The 20,357-nt window shown below is 40.3% G+C and overlaps 2 protein-coding genes across 6 annotated transcripts; one reads left to right on the top strand and one right to left on the bottom strand.

Annotated features, from left to right (window-relative positions):
- The first annotated feature begins 1,638 nt into the window (after positions 1 to 1,638).
- Positions 1,639 to 20,264, top strand: SIFaR (SIFamide receptor). 4 transcript variants are annotated; one of them, XM_018010393.2, is made up of 5 exons: positions 1,639 to 1,930; positions 3,547 to 4,774; positions 11,319 to 11,418; positions 15,512 to 16,153; positions 16,232 to 20,264. In XM_018010393.2, the coding sequence occupies exons 2-5, from the start codon at positions 3,844 to 3,846 to the stop codon at positions 17,013 to 17,015; spliced, it is 2,457 nt and encodes an 818-aa protein (XP_017865882.1). In that variant the 5' UTR covers positions 1,639 to 1,930; positions 3,547 to 3,843; the 3' UTR covers positions 17,016 to 20,264. The 4 variants fall into 4 exon arrangements, with proteins under 4 accessions (XP_017865882.1, XP_089319029.1, XP_017865865.1 ...); XM_089462903.1 differs by having other exon boundaries at positions 1,639 to 1,964; XM_018010376.2 differs by having other exon boundaries at positions 1,639 to 1,968.
- LOC108615771 (uncharacterized) lies at positions 11,455 to 12,160 on the bottom strand. Of its 2 annotated transcripts, none has more exons than XM_018010522.2 (3): positions 12,002 to 12,160; positions 11,775 to 11,926; positions 11,455 to 11,698 (listed from the first exon to the last, which is right to left on the bottom strand). In XM_018010522.2, exons 1-3 carry the CDS (start codon positions 12,011 to 12,013, stop codon positions 11,557 to 11,559), a joined length of 306 nt encoding a protein of 101 aa, XP_017866011.1. In that variant the 5' UTR covers positions 12,014 to 12,160; the 3' UTR covers positions 11,455 to 11,556. The 2 variants fall into 2 exon arrangements, with proteins under 2 accessions (XP_017866011.1, XP_089319032.1); XM_089462906.1 differs by having other exon boundaries at positions 11,775 to 11,944; positions 12,002 to 12,089.
- Positions 20,265 to 20,357: the final 93 nt, after the last annotated feature.

Below are 20,357 nucleotides of genomic sequence, written 5' to 3'. Positions count from 1 at the left end.
AACGACTTTGTTTTTAAATAATAAATAATCAAGCAATACAGAACAATACCAGTTCATGTAATATTAATAAAAACTATTCGTTATCAAGATGGCTTAAAAAAAAGTTAAAAAAAAATATATATTTTTAAAAATATTAAAAATTGTGGGTTGGTGCCTAGGTCCAAAATCGTCCTAATTTTACTCAGGGCATACGACTTGTTTTGTTTTTAAATGAATGAATTTTTGGAATGTTATTCGTACAGTGTACCTGCCAGTTTCGCATTGTTTGTGTGTATCGAACCAGGCACAAGGTTTTTGAACCTTTGCGTGGTAGAGCAGGAAAGCCAGCTGTTCGCAGAGAGCGCGCGCGCATCCTATGCTTAACGCTTCATGAAGGGTGGGTATTCGCTCTCACTCTCCCTCTCAATCTTACTCTCACTCATATTGAGTGAGTTGTTTTGAGCTATAAGTGGAGTGGACTTCAATGCGCTAAATATGAATGCTAACGAGCAAAGCAATAAACAAAACTGAAACTGCACAACTGCCGTTAAACTTTAAAGAGAAAGAACAAAAGAGCGAGTGAGCGAGAGAGGTCAAAGTTGGGTCGGTAATTGCTGACCCAGGCTTAAATCAGCTTTACGCAACTTATGCGAATGTCCTGAGCGGAAGACGCATTGGCTAAAGGAAATATAGCAATAAAGCTACGGTTCGCCATGGAGGGAATCTATTCACATAACGACAATTGGCAGGACAAACACAATGATAAAGACAGAAGCTTTCGGAAATTGCGTATACGCCATGGGCGCCCGTGTGTAACTGCAATGATGACAGGCAAGAGCTAGTCGCTACCTCCTGCCTGCTGCCAGCTAGACTGCGAGGCTTGTTGCTTGTGTTTTGCTTCCTGCGGCAGTGCAACAATTTGGATAGAAATAGACAAACACACACCCAAACCCATGCACATGCACAGATATACACCCACACCCATACCCAATTCCACATACACACAGCCTAACATACACACACATAACCACATCCCCGCATATACAAAGAGGGAGAAACATTCAAATGGCATAATAAACGTATTTACCAAAGAATAGGCCGCAACAACAGCAAGCTTTATTATGAGCCTCGCACAGAGCCTGGTTAAGTAAAGTGTTTTGCTGTGCCATCTGAGCTATGCTCAGGGTTCCTCACGCGCGTTCCCTGACATTTTGGAATCGTTTAGCCTTGGTTATTGCCAAATGTAGTCCTTCAATTTTTGAGCCTACAAACTTGTATGTTTTCCGAGCCTGCGAATTGCGAAAGCTAGAGAAAAACAACAACTGTTGTAGCATAACTCTGTCAATGCATTTGAGGGCCATTTCCAATTTATACACTGAGAAAAATTTAAGTTCGGGATGTTTTTCTCATAGTCTGAAAGGCGTTCAGCAAATCATTTCAACAACTTAACTATTATACCCGTCCGCAGTCGGTTGCTGTTATACAATACTATATTCCTCTCAACTCTGAAACTCAATTCATCAATGATAATATTCAAAATGCCATATATAATATTATTATTATTTCATATATTGTAGCTCTGAGGATATTCGGGTATCTGTGTACTTGTCACTTTTTGAGTGTAGAAAGGCGACAAGGACAACAAGTCGCCCACACACACACGCACACACCCACTCACACACACACACACCCACTCGCATTTGAGCGCTTACACACGTTGCTGGCAGCTGAGGGCGGGCGCAGTTTGACAACAGGGACCTACATTCAGTCGTTTTTCCACTTCGGCTCTGTTAGCATGTCTCTCTGTATGTGTGTGTGTGTTTGGCATATAGAACTCTGTTTGCCACAAAAACGAGCTGGCCGTGCAGCACTTGCAGCAGTGCCCAACCAGACACCAAGTCGTGAGCAGCTCGCGCGACTCGCATTGCAACGAACCAACAAATTTAAAAAGGTCGAGCGCTCAACACGGAAACGAATACGCGAGTGTATGTGAGTGAGTGTGTTTGTTTGGGTGTAGCGGTGTGTGTGGGAGTCTGTGTATGCCAATTTAAGTGTGTGCCAGTGTGTGTGTTCATTGTTTGTGTTAGAGTTGTAAAGTGTTGCAGTTAAACTTTAACCCGAATGCAGCCTGCGTCTTAATTAGTTGGTCTTCGCTTGCAAACGATTTGTCAACAGCTTGTTGTTATTGTTAGTGCTGTCTTTGTCGCTGGTGCAAGGACTGTCAGGACTCTAAGGACCTCCTCGCATACATACGCACACGGCGTATAAGCGCACTTTAATGTGAAGTACTTTTACGCTGAGCGTATTGGCATTCGGTTAATGGGTCTATTGTCCGCCTGTTGGCACACCCCACGCAAAAATTGAAATTAAAAAAAAAAATATATATATATATATATATATATATAAATGAAGCGAAAAATGATCGGAATAAAATTTCGGTATTTATTTATTTGTTATTTCTATCTATTTTGTTCTTTCTTGGCACTTCATCAATGTGTTTCGTGCTTTTGGCACTTCTATTATTTTGTGGCCTTTCTTTACACATTTGGCACGCCTCGTTTGAGGTCAAAGTGCAACAAGAATAATCACAATTCAATTAGTTAATAACAGTTGGCTGCGCATGTGTGCGTGCTGTGGCCATGTCCCTGTCCCTGAGCTTCAGCCTCCGTCTGCGCGTCCGCCACCGCCTCGTCCAGCCTGCAGCCTATGCCACGCCCACATTTTGGGGGGAGGGGTGGGGGCGCACTGAAGGTACCTTGCGAGATGCACTGAGTCCAGGGCACCCAGCATTTGGCCTTATCTAAAATATGCACACAAGTCCTTGGGGCACTCGTAATGCCAACTCAAGGCAACGCCAGCTGACGAACAACCCGAATAACTCAATACCCGACAATAACAGCAACCACAGCAGCAACAACAACAAGAATAACAAGAACATTAACAAACGCAACAACAACTCATTTTATAGGTGCAATCGCAGCTTTAGTATGCAGTTACACATATTTTGCACAAAAAACTGCATTGCAACCTTGGCGGGTGAAAACAACAGGAACAACAACAACAATAGCAAAAACAACAACAATTAACCCACAAAATAAAAGTGCTTTTGTAGAGAATAAACAGCTAAAAGTTACTCAGCAAACGGCTTTTTCATTAAAATTTTATCAGAAATTTCGTGATTTAAATTTAAAACACATTTTTTTTTTTTATTACTGTGAATACATAAAGACACATAAGGACACATGACTGATATCTGCCGATACTATGAAAAGACAAGAATATATTATTTATTTTACAATTTCGTACTAAAAGTGAGGGCAAAACAAAACCAAATATTGCGACCTAAAGTTTTGTGTTGAATTGATAAGAAATTAAATATTTTAGATTTACTTATGCCATAGTTATAGTAGGCCCCAATTAAAAGTCCGAAAGTCATTAACCACTGAGCGGTTCTTGTCGTTCGGAAACATGGCTAAGGCTTTAACAGAGTATCCTTTCTATGTTACACATCATGCTACACACTTCGCTGTGCTTAAATTAAATTGAATGTTGTATAATTTGCTACAGCCACGAAAATATCAACATATCCAAAGCAAGAACCCAACTAGAACTCGAACTCAAACCCCAACTCAAACTCAAACTCGAAGAGCGAAACCTTTATAAAACGTATATACATATAAATACATATATTTTTTGTGAGCACAACATGCCAAGTGACGCCAATTTTATAGACTTTTTATAAAAAGAACAACAGCAAGCAACAGCAACAGCAACAGATACACAACAGCAACATATACTAGAACAGGAATAGTTAAGGAACATAGCTTATATCTGACATTAATCGGAGCCAGACTTAGCTGGAGGATGGCAATTCGCAAACGCAAGCACAGAAGCCACATAGCTGGCGACACGCCGACGACAACGGCAACAGCAGCGGCAGCAATGGCAGCAGCAACAACAACGGCAGCAGTAACTGACAGCAGAGATGCCACGCCCACGCCAGAGGCGGTTAGGTACTGGCAGAATGAATTACTCTCGAATGCCAGCGCTAATAATTTCACGCATAATTTCTTGGATTTGCAAAATCTCTTGAATTTCAATGAGGATGCCAGCAACAGCAGCAACAGCAGCAACAGCAGCAACAGCAGCAACAGCAGCAACTCCAACAACAACAGCAGCGACAATATTGCTCTTACTGCCAACTTGTCGAGCACATCGAGTGCTATTAAATTGACTAACGGCTCCATTACGGACACTCTTTTGGGTACCATCTTAACAACGGCAACGGCCACAGTGGCGCCCGCTGCCAGATCCCTAATCTCGAGCATTGCGGCAACAACAACAACAGCAACAGCGGCAGCGGCTGCAGCAGCAACATCAGCAACGGCTGCAACAAGCACTTCCCATTTGGCACTGGTCCACGATGCAACCTCATCCACCTACTATGCCAGCCTGCTGAATATGTCGCCAGCTACGACCAGCCTGATCACAGCCGCTGCTGCTACCAAGTCCTACAACGACAGCATTCTGCGCTGGGAGCAACTGGACGGAAGTGTGGACTTTGGCTTCGATCCGCTCTATCGCCACTCGCTGGCCATGTCCATTGTGTACTGTGTGGCCTACATCGTGGTCTTCGTCGTGGGACTCATCGGCAACAGCTTTGTTATCGCCGTCGTCCTGCGAGCTCCTCGTATGCGCACGGTCACCAACTACTTCATTGTCAACTTGGCAATTGCCGACATCCTAGTCATTGTGTTCTGCCTGCCCGCCACGCTCATCGGCAACATCTTTGTGCGTAAGTAGACATTCCGATTGAGCTGCACCATATTTATATTCATGGCTCTCCATTTTCCGATTGTTTGATTGGTCTGATTGCCAGAGGGATTGATGACAGTTTGATTGATTACAAAAATTACAGATCTGTTCAAAATATCGTATATTTTATAACCGTTATGTGTATACTTTGTATACAATGTTTGTTTGATTGTCTTATTGATTGATGGAATAGTTTACATTGATACTATATACATAACTATATACATACATATATACCTAAGCGGAGTTTCAGTTGGTCCTCATTAGCACGTCTCGGTTGTTTTTTTCAGTTCCTTTCATTTGCATTTGTTTCGCTTCCTTTATTCGGTACTTTTGCGAGCCACGCATATTGACTGGATTTATGTTTAGCAATTAATCGGCACTTGGATTAGGCCCCACGCCAGCGACATGTGACGTATGCGCAATTTGTCGGGAAGGAGCATCAAGCCTAATGCTTTCTTCTTAATGCTAATGCCAGCAAAATACATCTGCTGAAATGAAGTAAATGAAACTGAAATATTATCGTGCATTATCATCATGTTTTATGGGTTCTTAGCCAACATGCTGCCCCAACCCCATCTATCCATCCATCCTCGGAGGGTACACTGTTATGCAATTACCATCAGCTTTTATAGCCTTGCGAGTACATATAGGAAACGAAGTACGTCCGACTATAATGAGTTCATCTAACCGTATCCGATTCTCTCTTATCTAACTGAAAACTTCTGCCATGTTGCATGTCAAATACAGCAAACGAACATGGTTGCCTTTTCATATTGGCAATCATTTACTTTGATAGTAATTTGGCTGAGGGCGAGAGTCGGCTACAAGGCTATGCTTCGGAGGTCGAAACTGAAATATGAGATTTGTAAAAGTCTATGGGAAATATATTATAATACTTATGGTAATTAATTAAATTTTACTTTTTTTATCGTTTTAAACAGAATATTTTATTTATATTTTATAATATTCATTCGTGATCTAAACAATAAAAATTTTAGTTGATTCCTTCATTGTGTTTATTTAATTTTCTTGTGTTTATGTTCATTGTGTTTATTGTATGTTCTTTTATTTTACAGTAAAGCGAGAATACAGTGTATTCGAATATATGTATTTGTAAATATTTCTTTGCTTAACTTTGCTTAACTTTTGGCTCAGAAGTTTTAATGAAGTTATCAATTTATTATTGAAAAATAATTATGCTCGGCTAAAATCAATAAAATAATTACGTAAATGAGACAATTTCATCGGAGAATATTTATAGAATATATGTTTATATATTTATGTTCTTTTCTATATTTGGCCCCAATAAACGAGGCTACGCGTTTTAATAAATTGACTTAGTTTTAATAAATTGACATCACCTGCATGCTCTATGTGTGTCTGTGGAGACTCTAAGTGTGTGTGTGTAAACTGTCAAATAGCAACTGGGTAAATGGATTGTCGCAAAGCTTTTGCAGCTGAGAAATTGCATGCAAATCGGCGCCGACATGAAAAAATGATCAAAATCCTTCAGAAATCAAACAGTGATTGCAATGCCTGACATGTCAGGGCACGACTCCCGCGCCCCTCACCTCACACCAGTAGCCTTCTTTTCTCCACCTGTATGGTTGTTGTAGTATAAGTAGTAGCTACCCCAACATATATTCAGCTGCTAGCATTTAGAGGCTCGCAGCTGGCGCCAACGTTTGCCAATTAAATGCGCCCGCCTTAGAAAATGTTGCTCGACCCGAAGACATGCATGCACAAAGGTGGCTAGAGAGACAGAGAGGGAGATAGGGAGTGAAAAGAAGAGAGCGCTTCAGTGAGTGTGAGAGAGGGGATGAGATGGTATAGTAAACGAAACGAAAGGCAAGAGACGATTGAAAAACTGAATGGGCTGTGTGTTTGTGTGTGTCTGTGTGGTGCAGTGTGTATTAGTGCGCACTCGCGCTGTCTCTCTGGCACCCACTGTCCCACTCTCCCACTCTCCCATTCTCTCGCTCTCGTTCTCGTTCTCGTGCTGGCTGCCGTTTGGGGCGGCCTGAAGGATCATCGACACAGAACTGACCTAATTTCACAAATTCAACATAGGCGCAGGGTGCTTCGGGCTGCCCAGTGCTTAGTGGGTCACTCCGCATTTGCTTGTGTGTGTACGAATGTCTGTGTGTGTGTGTGTGTATTGACTTGGGTTTGGGGGAAGGCACGGACCCAGACCCAGACCCAGTGGCAAACGCAGCTGCCACTGCAATAGGCCCAACTAGCAACAACAATAAATAAATTGCGACAGCCCTTGGGCACATATTGAATGCTGGCTGCTTGGCATTTTGACTTGTGAAAAGTTGCGGCACGTTAAAGCAAATGGCCGAAAGGACGTTTAGCTAAGAGAGCGTCCATTTCCACCTTCAATACCGAATTTGGTCAACAGGCATGATGTATATTTACTTCTTATCGCCTACATACATTTGTATTTATGTGTGTGTGCACACGACTCTTCAGAAGAGGCTTCAAGGGGGTCTCTTACGCTTTGGAGCTATCATTACCTAAGCACACCTCAGCACTGCAATGGAAGGTTGTTTTGCATTCAAGGACCTTTTCGCTGTGCGGCTGGCTGGATGAATTGACCTAAATATTTTCCTCTTCAGGGTTAAACTCGCTCGCTGTTATGAGTGTGTGTTTGTGAGTGTGTAAGTGTGAGTGTGTGTTGGTTTACCTGGGCTGGGCTGAGCTGAGCCTTTATTTATGTGTGTTTCGAAAAACCAATAAAATGCGAATTGAATTGATTTGCCGAGCGATGCTACCTTGAGACGAGGCGTTACACCAGCATGTCCTTAGCGTACTTTCTAATTGGATTCTATGTGGCAATTGTGTGACTCCTTTAGACATTAGCAATGCCAAATTCTTATCATTACGTGAGTGGTTTACAAATTGCATTGCATTTGCGAGAGTTTGCACAAAAGAAGAGTCCTTAGTTAAGCTAATTTCTAATCTGAGATTAAGACTAATCAATAAAACGACTTCAGTTAATTATATATTATATGCAAATTTAAGCAGAAGAAATGTTACACCTATATGATTTAGTAAGGATTTTAATAATGAATATACTATATGTAGGGCTAACCTTCACTAAAAACGGGATTGTTATCAACAATAGGCTTTCGCCTATCGGGAACATACCCAAACAGGAACCTGTAATTTTCGAGTATATGTAGGAATAGAAAATACGTTTCGCCCCACGCCGTGGCAGACCTTAGCAATATTTAAACACTATTTATAAGAAGAAATAGAAACATTAATTTTAATAATTGGTTAAGCATAAATCATTGTACTACTTGGCTCTGATGCAAGAATATTTTTACCAAAGAATAGTTGCAGATGGGTAATCTGCTTTCCGACAAATTTGAAAATCATGGAAATAGAATAATTTTGGTATCCTACGATATGTTCAATTAAATGATTTCAGCGTTCGCTGGCTGTACGATTCGCACGTCGTATTGGTGGAATTAAGTCACGTATTTTAAAATCATGCTTGCTGGTTACTTCATTAAATAGCGCCGACTGATTTGCGATATTCTTGACTCACGGCGTGTATGCGTAACGCGGCTACAGAGCACTGTTGGAATGCTATTGCTATTGCTGCTGATGCCGATGCGGCTGCTCTTTATGATGAAGTAATTTTTCTTCACTTTCCGATTGTATTTTAATTTAGATGCTACGTGCCCGTGGCACAGCACTCGATTGGTGCTAGTTGCTGGCCTGAGTCCTTCGGCCCCTTCAATTCAATTTAGGACCAAGTGACAGCAGTCACCGCAGGACGTGACGCAGCAGCAGCAACAGCAGCGATAAACATAACAATAACGCATTTTCTTGAAGTGTTATGCGCCCATCCATGGATATTTCACGCCCATTTCAATCGAAGCGAAATCTTGTCGAGCCACATTGTCGGATTTGTTCCACCCGATTATTTTATTAACTTTATGGCCCCAGAACTCAAACCAAAAATCAGCGAAGCGTCGCAAACAATGCAAAACCAAATCCCATTAGCGTGGCCTACGATATAAGTTCGCGCTAACTTTTGCGCTGACATGGCTCAGAAACGGAGACAAAGCTTGTAGTCCTATGAAATGACGAAGCCTGGAATACCCTTATATAGGCAGTCAGAAACATCTGTTATGTTGATGAATATCGATTCTCCACTTATTTCTTGTTCCATTGCTCAGTCTAAAATTTATATATAAATATGAATCATATAAACTCCCCATGACACTTTTATGTAGGGTATTTAAAGAGATGAGTCCCAGAACTTAGCACTTTCAATTAGGAAACCACCACGTTACACAATGCCTGCTAAAATTTGTATATCCTTAACGAAAGGGTATTGCAATCAGCAATCCTAAGGGCTTGGCTTGTCTTTAGCTGTTTGACATTTGCCTGCGGGTCAGAGTGCATCCATCCAGGAGCGAAGGTCGTGGTGATAAGCTGTAAATATCGATTGGAATTATCAGCTGCAGTCCATCAATATTTTCTGCGGCCATCCGCTTAGTGCCTACAAATACAAACTTCAAGCTAAGTTCGAGCAGCATATGCTGCCAATCGGAGAGTAAGAGGAAGAAGAGCTCACTAATTCGGACTGGACTCAATTTGATTGCGTTCACATTGAAACTTCGAGGCAAAGTTTTGAACGAAGACAAACTTTTGTGTAAGCGATATATCAAACCGAAGGCCAGCGCCAAAATAAATAGCTAAATATTAATAGCAACGGATATAACTTGAATATATCACAGACTGTTGCACTTGAAGTTGCAAAAATAGAATCGAGTAGAATAGAAGTGAAAGTGCTCGACTTGCAGATACCTTCATCAAAAGTTTATATTGATCCATTATAATACTGTATAGGATCCATCATAAATAATTTGATGTCTACAATTCGTATAGTCTTCGAGCAAAAGCAAGCCAGCTCAGTAATTACCTTAAATGTAGGTAGAAAACAGATTACTGAAAAGAAACATAACATATACATATATAGAATTATCATGATACGCCTTGTTGCATGAATTACAGGGTATCAGAGTTGAGAAAAGTAACCAAAATCTATTTAAGTTGCTGTCCAGAGCTGTCAACTGTCCAACTGTGCTCATGTCTTTTGAGTGGTCGTCTGGAGTGTGTTGACTTGGTCAAAACGCACACAAAGCGCACAGAAATAATAATAATATTTATATTTTTATGTGCCAAATCACATTAAATTTTGCGCTTTATTATTGGCCCGACTCGGCGGTGCACGGCGCGTATGCATAATATACCGAAACGAGATAAGACAGGCGAACGAGACAGGAAATTAGACAGAAGCCACATATGAGCATATATTTGCGCAGCATGCCTCTGACCCCTGACTGTGTGGGTGGCTGGGTTCAGAGAGGGGTCAGCGGTGGGGCTGAGGCTGGTGCATTGAACTCCCGCACTGAGTTAATGATGCGGTTGTTCTTGTGGTTATTAGCACCTTTTAATTGCCATTCGATATGTCATGCCGCAAACACGTTTGGCACTGTCATCAACCTTGATGACATGTGCCACAGGGCACATTCCTTGCCACGCCCTTAGCCCTTCGCCCCTCGCCCCTCGCCAACCCTCTACTCCTTCAGTCCTCCGTGTGTGCGTGTGTATTTTAGAGCCTTTTGTGTCTGACTAAGTTATTTGCTGTTGGCATCTCAAGTCATAACTCAACAGCCAAAGGCAGAGCCACTAGACACTGAAAGAAAGAGTCTAGTATAAAGTATTGATTGGCTTTGGATAACTTTTCATTTGTTGTGGGAGTGAGATGGTGAAGAATATTTTAGTCCATATCCAGATTTTAGATTTTTTATTTTGAAATCCCCAATTTAAGTGAACTGCTCCTCTTTTCTTTTCTTTTCTTTTCTTTTCCGAGTGTATTTTCTTTAACTGTCAATGTATATGTGTGCGTATTTATAGACAGTGCGAATCATGTCTTCCATCTTTCATCAAATAGAATAAAGGGAATACAAATTAACTTGGCCAGCAGCCCTCAGCTGCGTGCTTTTGGCATCGTTGGCAAACAACGCCTCATGCTGGCTTCTTGGCAATCTGAGACTTGTCACCAAATTATGAATGATATGCAGAACATAAATCTCAGTCAGCAAACAACGATGTCGGCGACGTGGACGACCGACTAGAAAGAAAAAAAACATGAACATAATGCATTGAACGCTAACCAGGACCGCAAACAGGACTCCGCCTATGACCACAGCCACCACGACCGCGACTAGGACAACAACAGGAGTACAGACACAGACATGACCGAAAGTTACTCAGCATAATTTTGATGCTGGCCCTGGATGTTAAGCTGAGTATATTCGCTTTGAACCATATTTTGTTCAATTCAAAAGGTGTTCGCTCGTAAAAAATTATTTCCTCGTGCTCTTAGTTTGTAAGCGCGTATTCAGCAGTTGGCTATACTCAAGTTAACGGCTATTGCAAAGTTGAGGCTCAATGAAAAACGCTCCTCTAACTATTTATATTTTCTCTTGCAGCTTGGATGCTGGGCTGGCTGATGTGTAAGTTTGTGCCCTACATACAGGGTGTCTCGGTCGCGGCTTCGGTTTACAGCTTAATTGCCGTGTCGCTAGACAGGTAAGTGAGCCAACAAAGAAATGACAACTCTTTAAATTTACGTGGCTATGAACCTTTATTGTGGTATTGGAATGTGCTGGGAGATGGGTCGGGATGGGTTAGGGGTTAGGAGCGGGTATCGGAAATCGGGTAGGCTCTCTAATGATGCACCACAACAGCGGGAGCAGCATGATGCACTGGCACTAGGGGCACAATGGGCTTCACGGCATGCACAGCGACCACAGGCTTGGCGACGACTGGATGCACCACCCTTACAGGGGCGGGATGATGCACAACGTGCCTGTTGGATAAGTGTGTGGGCGTTTTAAAAGATTAATGTAATATTCAAGTCAAGTGCTCACTATCTGATTACTTACGAGTGCACCGAGTGGGCGCCGTGATGAATGATTGGTGAGTGCACAACTGCGGGAGCCGCAGCGACCACTGGTGTGTGCACCACCGGAGCCACGGCGACTACTCCCGGATGGGCATAGGCCTGGACAGCGGCGCAAGCGACGAGCACGAACAGCTGCAAAAGAGAGATACGCTGTCAGCTAATGGATCAGCTCCACCATCAGACCTAGCTCCACTTCAATATACTCACAACTTTGAACATTTTGAATGTGACTATGCTGTTGTGTTTCAGGTGGATTTGTTAAGCTGAGCAAATGATTTGCAACTGTTGTCAATCGGAGACTCGAGTGCTGCTTTTATAGCAGCCAGAGAATACTGACTGCAATTGCAAAAGTGAACGCCGACTCAAGCTCAATGCAAGCCGGCTAGGAAAACTGGTCACAGCCAGAGTCGGAGGTTGAGACTAACTCGGAGGCTGTCTCAAGATCAAGTTCAGAGCTTGCCTTGCCCATATTTGGAATTAATCAAACATTTTTTTTATCTATGTAGAATTTTTGCTGAATTTTATAGCGTTTGCCTTGGGCTGCATTTGATACGTTCTCTCCGTCAAATGTTCGCCTTGTGTTTCCTGCTGCACTAAAGCAAACTTGGTCTGCAAAAGGTCACCTAGTACATACCCTGTAGTCAGCTTAGGACAAAATTAGCCTAGATTTTGGAACAGTTGAATCTTCACTCAAGAGATTCGACTATTCTTTGAACTCAGCTTTACATTGCTTTTGAATCAGCATTCCCCTATATTGAGTTTTGTCTGTCAATTTTATAATTCCTATCAGTTTTCTAACTTATCATTCCATGGTGTCTAAGGAAAAGTACTTAAGTTACTTAGCCTTACTATGCAGACTTGTCAATTTCTGCTAACATAATCGATAGTTATAGATATTGATGAAAGTTATGGAGGAATAAATCAAACTGGGCTGTCATTCAATTATCAATGCAGCTTCCCATACTGTCCATTGGTGCCCCTAAACTTCGCTAGCAGCGTTACTCAAGGAGTGTTGCGTATAAAAAAGATACAACAGATATCTTGACAGCTTAAATCTATGCGCATAAAGTCAGATATGCTGTGGCCAGTTGATTTATCAAGTGGCAGTAAAACGTTTTGACAACGTTTTGACGTGTGGCACTGCCCGTGCCACTGGATAACAGCATAGCAGGACAGCAGCTGAGCTGTGGGGCACTCCAGCAGGATAAAGACAGAGGCGCCGCATTTATGTGCAGCTTTCATTTATATCAATTTCTCAGCGACAGCTGCCTCAGGCACAGCAGCAGAGGCGGCGTCTGCTGCTGTTGTCATTATTCAGCGGAATAAGAGCGAGAGGAGCAGAAGAAGAACAGCAGGACACTATATCATTTGATCGTTTGGTTGCCCGCACGTATTGCAGCGCAAGCCCATGCTTCATGTCAATCTCGTTCTGAGTTGTTTTGTATTTCTTTGTATTTTACGAGCGCTCGTAAAACGATTCGAAATTTAAGATTTATTATCTGTAACATGAAACTTAAATCGGCACGCAATGTCCTGGACGCAAGCGTACGCACATCCTTGCTTATCACTTGCTTAGCCAATGCTATTTAATTAGGGCTCTTAGTTTTATAGATATGCATCGTCAGCCTCTCAGGCTCCCATCCGCTCATAACATAAATATTATCACATGGATAAGCCAACGTGTGTGCGTCTGTGGGTTCGAGTTTTATGCCAACGACTGTGCGGCTTTTGTGTTTGCCGGAATTTTCATGAGAGTTGCCCTAAAATGTGAGCAGCAGAAAAAGTATTTCTCATTCATCTGTCTTGTCTACTTTTGCTCTAATACCCTGTAATGGGAAATGGGTACACTGATATTACCATTGAGAATCAAGTATGTAAAGAAAACGGCCATAACGATATCAATCTGGATTCAATTTGAATTCATGTGAAAAGAAACAGAAAGAGAGAGAGAGAGAGAGAGAGAGAGAGAGAGAGATTGGAATGAAGAAGGTAATCACTAAGCTACAGGGTAGCTGTAGTCGGGTAACCTCCTGTTATACCATTCAAGATTCTTGTCACTAGGGGAAAAAGTCATAAAAGTACAAAACTTCGAGCTGTGATTGTGTGTGTGTGTATGCCAGTGTATGCCAATGTGTGTGCCAATTATTAAATTTGTTCTTTCTTTATGGAAATAACTTGCTGTGCGCATAATATTGTGAAAACTTTTGTTCAGTCGGGGCAGCCTGGGAGCACGAGAAATGTTGTCTTCCGTTTAGTCATAACTCAGAATATAATCGGTTATCCCGGTCACAGATCGGTCAGGAGACCCCATGTTTGGCCAGCACGTGAAACTTAATTAGACTGGCAACCAAATCCCGCAGACAAATTATGTTAATGCAATCGCTATATCTAAATATATATCTAGCTCCCTTTATATATATATATATATATATATATATATATATATATATATATATATATATATATATATATATATATATATATATATATATATATATATATATATATATATATATATATATATATATATATATATATATATATATATATATATATATATATATATATATATATATATATATATATGGGTCTATAAATAAACATTATGACAATTTGATATTGGCTTTGAAAAGTTGTGGCTGGGCCCTAATGGAATTACCGTTGTGTTCGTTATCAGCAAAACGCTTGCCCGCCCAGACGACAACAAAGTGGCCAAAAAAACATACAATGGGTGCTAGAGAACAGAGCAAGGGACAGAGGTAGAGGATGGCTGGAGAGATTGGTAGAGGTTGAGCAATTGTGGCTGGAGTCGTGGCTAGCCCCATAATTATTATACCCATTGCGAATGTTTCGAAAAGGGTGTACTGTTTTCTGCAAGTGTATGGAACAGAAAAAAATGTGTATCCTTATAAATAGGATATCTTCCTGTTATTTACCCATTATATCGATGTGTATTAATATTTAGAATTAGTTTTTGAAACATAACAGGAGGACTACAAAGTACAAGTCAGTATAGGAAATATAAATGAAATGAAAGTATTGCTGGATATTGTGAGTCCTCACTTCATATTTATCACAAAATATCTACCATCATCGATATACGTATTTGGATACTAGGGCATACAAAGGGTATCTTGGCTAAAGTATAGACGTATATAGACTTGGAATCAGTGCACATCTAGATACCTTGTAGTCAAGCACTCTCTATTTTGTGAATGACGCCGACTGCAACGAGTGCGGTCTTGTGGCTGGTCTATTGAATAGGATGCCATAATAAGTGGTTAGCACTAAGCCGAATGAAAACTGCCAAAAAACTGCCCCTGCTGCCGCTCCGCACCCCGCTTTAGTAACTGCTGCTCTTATTCAAATTACGCTTGATTATGGCAGGCCAAGTAAAAAATGGGGGCAGCTCCAGCTGAGCGAGGGGAGGCGCACGTGTTGCGACGGGAGTTCAATAGACGGAGCCGTCGAGATTGGAAAGCCGAGCAGTCAGCAGAAAAAGGCTTAAGGATGCACAGTCTCTGGTCTCAGTCAAGGCATCCTGCGTGTGCGAATTAATCAGGCTAAGATATTTGCATGTCGTCATCGTCATCCCGATTGCCATTAGCCTTGACGAGGTGCCGATTTGAGTGGGAATGGCATAGCAACGGCATTGCAATGGCGTTGGGGATGGAGTGGGCGTCGCAGCAGCAGCTGTTGAAAAATTCTTTCTTGCAGGTTCATTGCCATTTGGTGGCCATTGAAGCAGATGACAAAGCGACGAGCACGCATCATGATAATCGGCATTTGGGGCATCGCATTGGTAACCACCATACCGTGGCTGCTGTTCTTCGATCTAGTGCCTGCCGAGGAGGTCTTCTCGGATGCACTCGTCTCCAGCTATACGCAGCCGCAGTATTTATGCCAAGAGGTGTGGCCACCGGGCACCGATGGCAATTTGTATTTTCTGCTGGCTAACTTGGTGGCCTGCTATCTGCTACCCATGTCCTTGATAACATTGTGCTATGTGCTCATTTGGATCAAGGTCTCCACGCGCAGCATACCTGGCGAACTTTCCAAGGACGCTCAGCTGGACCGCATGCAGCAGAAGAGCAAGGTGAAGGTCATCAAAATGTTGGTGGCCGTTGTCATATTATTTGTGTTATCCTGGCTGCCGCTCTACGTGATTTTCGCGCGTATCAAATTTGGCTCGGATATATCGCAGGAGGAGTTCGAGATATTGAAGAAGGTAATGCCGCTTGCTCAATGGCTAGGATCCTCCAACAGCTGCATAAATCCCATACTCTACTCCGTGAACAAAAAGTATCGACGGGGTTTTGCGGCGATCATCAAGTCTCGCAGCTGCTGCGGAAGACTCAGGTGGGTTCATAAGTGGGATTCACCTAGATCGCAACAGTGGACTCATTCATTCTTTCCTTCTCTTTTCCTCACACTTAGATACTATGACAATGTGGCCATAGCCTCGTCCACTACGAGCACTCGCAAGTCCTCGCATTACCATCCACATGGCTCACGCAAGAGTCCCAGCAGTCCGGGCTTGAGGAAGACCAATGCCGTGTCATACATTTATGAGCACAACTCGCTGCGCCGCCATAACCTGATGATGAAGCAGGACAGCAATTTGTCACAGCAGATGCTGCTCAAGCAGGACTCGCATGGCTCTCGACAGTTTCTCATCAAGCAGGAGAGCTCCTGTAGCGATGCCTCCGGTAATCGGCGTCTACTCTGCCAGCAGGACAGCAATGGTAGCAAGATCTCGCTCTCCAAGCAGGACTCAATTGTTTCGTACATGGAGGCGCGTCGCGCTCAGGAACGTTCTGTGGACTCCACACTGACTCAACAGGACACAATTTCCGTTGATTCCCGTCGATGTGGCATAGGTGGCATCACTGGCATCGGCGGCATCGGAGGAATCGGTGGCCTCGCTGGCACAGCGGCGTCATCTTCCCTGCTCGATAAGCGACAGAAATTCGTCAAACAGGATTCGGTGATTAGCTTTGTGGACCAACGACCAGAGCCGCGCCGTCATCAGTTGGTCAAACAAGACTCGGTTATCTCGTTCGCCGACCAGCGACGTGGCCTGCTCCACAAGCAGGACTCTCTTATGACCAATCGATCGGGAGATGCACCCACACATCATGTCTCCATACTCAAGAAGACCGACTCGCAGCTTAGCTATGGCACCTGCTCGCCCCGACGCAATGTGGAGCTCTATGAGTAGTAAACAGCGAAATAAACAACTACACACCCACTCACACATAACTCACACCTACACATACTCATAAATATATATTTTATAAGCTATCAACACTAAAAATTAGAAAGCGGAGAGTAGATGGCGAAGCAGTCGATGGAACGGAGAGTGAGCGAGGGAGCAGGAAGAGGGACTGTGATAGAAGTCGAAGCCGTGAACTGAGGCCAAGGGCATGAGTTGGACCAATTCGTTAACAGAATGAGCGGGGATAGCTAAACATAAATATATCGTAAATAAGCTGAGAAAGCGCAGATATTTTAGATTACACAAAGTTTGGATACCCTTGCAGAAATGAAGAGATATGTAATCATTTAAATGCAGAAATGGTTTCGCATTATTATAGCAAAATGGAAAAAGAATTCACTATCAATAGATTGTTTTCATCGGATGTAATATAGATACAATGTACTCACGCGATGTGCAAATCAGAGAATCAAGCAGAAATCTTTTAGCGAGCAATTGTTCCTATGACAGTTCTGTTTATATAAATATGTATACAGATGATAAGAGATACATGATATGACCCTCTGCAAGGGTATACTACACAACCGGGCGGGCTCCCTTAGTCAGGCAAAAATACCAAACAGAAAGTGCAAAAGTTAGAAAATGAGGAAGCGAAAGAGTCATACGCAATGCACCTAAACTAAAATAGTTATTAGATGTTTTATACGTGTTCCAATAGTTCTATATACATAAACACACTCACATCAGTACAATAGAACATATATAATTAACATATGTATATGTGCATCAAAAACTACTCTTGAATATGCCGTAGAGTATAAGGGCACGCAGTTTTTAAGATTGTTTATACTCGTCATCTTTGCTATTTATATCGAAATGCTGCTTGGCTTAAGAACTAAGACACCACAATGTACTTGAGTGTTGAGGGGGTAGGCAATTTTTTACTAGCAGTCGTTGGGGGAGTTCTACTCAAACGTTTATTTGGGTAAACATATTTTCTACGAAAAGTGAAGAGTGAAAAATAAAACAAACAAACAGGCAAGTGTCCAAGTATCAATGAACAAATAAAACAAATTTGAGAAACACCGAGGTCTAAAGTAACGTACCTACTAAATTTTTGTATGAACAATTCTTACAATTTATATATTTACATGCATCTATATATATGAAATATATATATTTGTATTGATTTTGGAATAAGCAATATATATGCAATACACACACGCACACACAGACACACATATATAGAAACACATATATGTACACATACAGATGCATCTACCAAACAACAATAATCCATTTTATTAGAGTTTTACACAGAAACAGAACATGAATAGAATTGCGATCAAAGATATGGGGGTAAGCAGTGGAAAGCGCACAAAGCAGCAACAGTCGACCATTGGAAATGTTTACGTGGCAGTTAATATACATACATATTATAATAATATGCTACTATTTAATTTGAATTTTATTCGGTTTAGATAAGTATACTTACATACTTAAGTCAAGTAGAGGGGAGGCAGTCGGTAGATGCTGTCTGAACGGAAATTCGCACTTAGCGTATCACAAATAAAAACAATAATCGAATATCAAATATCGAAACAAAACTCGCTAAGCTCTAAATATCAAATATAGGTCGATAACGGTAACTAAAGCTGTCCGAACGAGAATTCGCACTAAACGTATCACACACAAATACAATAATCGAATATCGAATATCGAAATATAGTTCGTTGAGTTCTAAACACCAATCCGATAACGAATACGATCACTAAAACAATTTTAAACAATGACTAACTAATAAGCTATACAATATAACTATGGAGCTACAAAGATACATATATATCTATATATTTAAATATATATATTGATACATACATTTACATAACGAAAACTATGCAATTTTATTGTTAGCCAAAATTTTATAAATGTCAAGTAATAACTGTAAACAAAACATTTATACATATACAGAAGAGAAATATGTGAAAAGTATATACTACAATATATATAATATATATGTATAATATATATATATATATATATATATATATATATATATATATATATATATATATAAATACATATATATATAATATATATTATAATATATATTCTTATCAAGTTAAAGAGTAAATATATAGCGCTGTTCCCGTAGCACGCTTTTGACAAAATCTATTTTAATCCAGCATTTGGTTTAAACAATAAGCATACAGCTTCAAGTTTTAGTATGCCAAAGATACTACAACTATAAATGCAAAACTACATAAAGCCAGCTCGTTCCAATGCTATGGATAAAAAGAAACCCTGAAACGCCATCAAGCGAGGATATACATTCATGCATATATTCCAAATCTTAAACCAATATAAAATATAAGTACTTTGTGTACGAGCATAACAGATAAGATAAAATATTTCCCCAGCGCAGCAACAAATACATAGATAAATATCCATAATAATAATATATTTTATATATGTTATATATATAAATTATATACAAAAATGTCGTTATTATTATTATCACGATTACACTATACAACTGGTTAAGGATCATTTGTCTTATATTATTAAATTTATTAGTTTTCAAATATTAATTAAATATATTAAATTTTATTAAATTTATATTATTTTTTCACTTTATTTTAATATTTAATTAATAAAAAATCCTTAGAACTGTTTAAGCAGCTATTAAAAAACAGTTGATCATTAAAATTGATTTAAATTAACGGTAGACGAAAACAATCTAAAAAAAAAAAAAATAAATAAGCAAACAAACAAAATAAGCTGATAGAAAACAAATACCCATTCCGCTCCAAAAATTAAACAAATTTGACTTCTTTTTTAAAAGTTATCAAAATATTACGAATCGAATTGCAAAATGTTCGTTGCATGGTGTACTCCAGCGTTTCATCATAAAATCGGCATTAATATATAAGTTGTATGCATTAACAGTTATAAATGAAGTTTATGTTTAAAAATTACAATAAATTGATATATTAGAAGAATGAAAATGGTTTAATGACATAAATTCCCGTGAGATTTTGTTTAATACTATTGTATGACAAAAATATATACAAACAAATAAAACAAGAATCGATATGTTACCAAGCTATACAATAACCATATATTCACATTATATATTTATATATATAAATATATATATATACTAATATCAATATATATGTTTACGTATATAAACTACAAATAACACCAAAGATTCACGTATATTAGCAGAAATAAATGTAATATATATTAATATATTAAAACAAAAAAGAAAAATGATATAGTTTTATTTTTTCTATAGTACTGTTGTTGTTCTGCAAGTGTATGAGCAGCTGTTTAAAATTC

The sequence above is a fragment of the Drosophila arizonae genome, chromosome 2, assembly GCF_054131065.1.
Source record: "Drosophila arizonae isolate 15081-1271.41 chromosome 2, UAZ_ARI_1.0, whole genome shotgun sequence".
NCBI lineage: Eukaryota > Metazoa > Arthropoda > Insecta > Diptera > Drosophilidae > Drosophila > Drosophila arizonae.
Note: the sequence above shows the minus strand (reverse complement) of the source record. Positions and strands in the feature narration are given on the sequence as shown.

Excerpts from the sequence above, each read along its gene's own strand:
- SIFaR (XM_018010393.2), top strand. The coding sequence starts at position 3,844 with ATGGCAATTCGCAAACGCAAGCACAGAAGCCACATAGCTGGCGACACG. Across the intron at positions 11,419-15,511 it reads ATTGCCGTGTCGCTAGACAG|GTTCATTGCCATTTGGTGGC; the intron begins GTAAGTGAGCCA and ends TCTTTCTTGCAG. Across the intron at positions 16,154-16,231 it reads AGCTGCTGCGGAAGACTCAG|ATACTATGACAATGTGGCCA; the intron begins GTGGGTTCATAA and ends CCTCACACTTAG.
- LOC108615771 (XM_089462906.1), bottom strand. Across the intron at positions 11,699-11,774 it reads GGCGCCCACTCGGTGCACTC|GCACGTTGTGCATCATCCCG; the intron begins GTAAGTAATCAG and ends CTTATCCAACAG.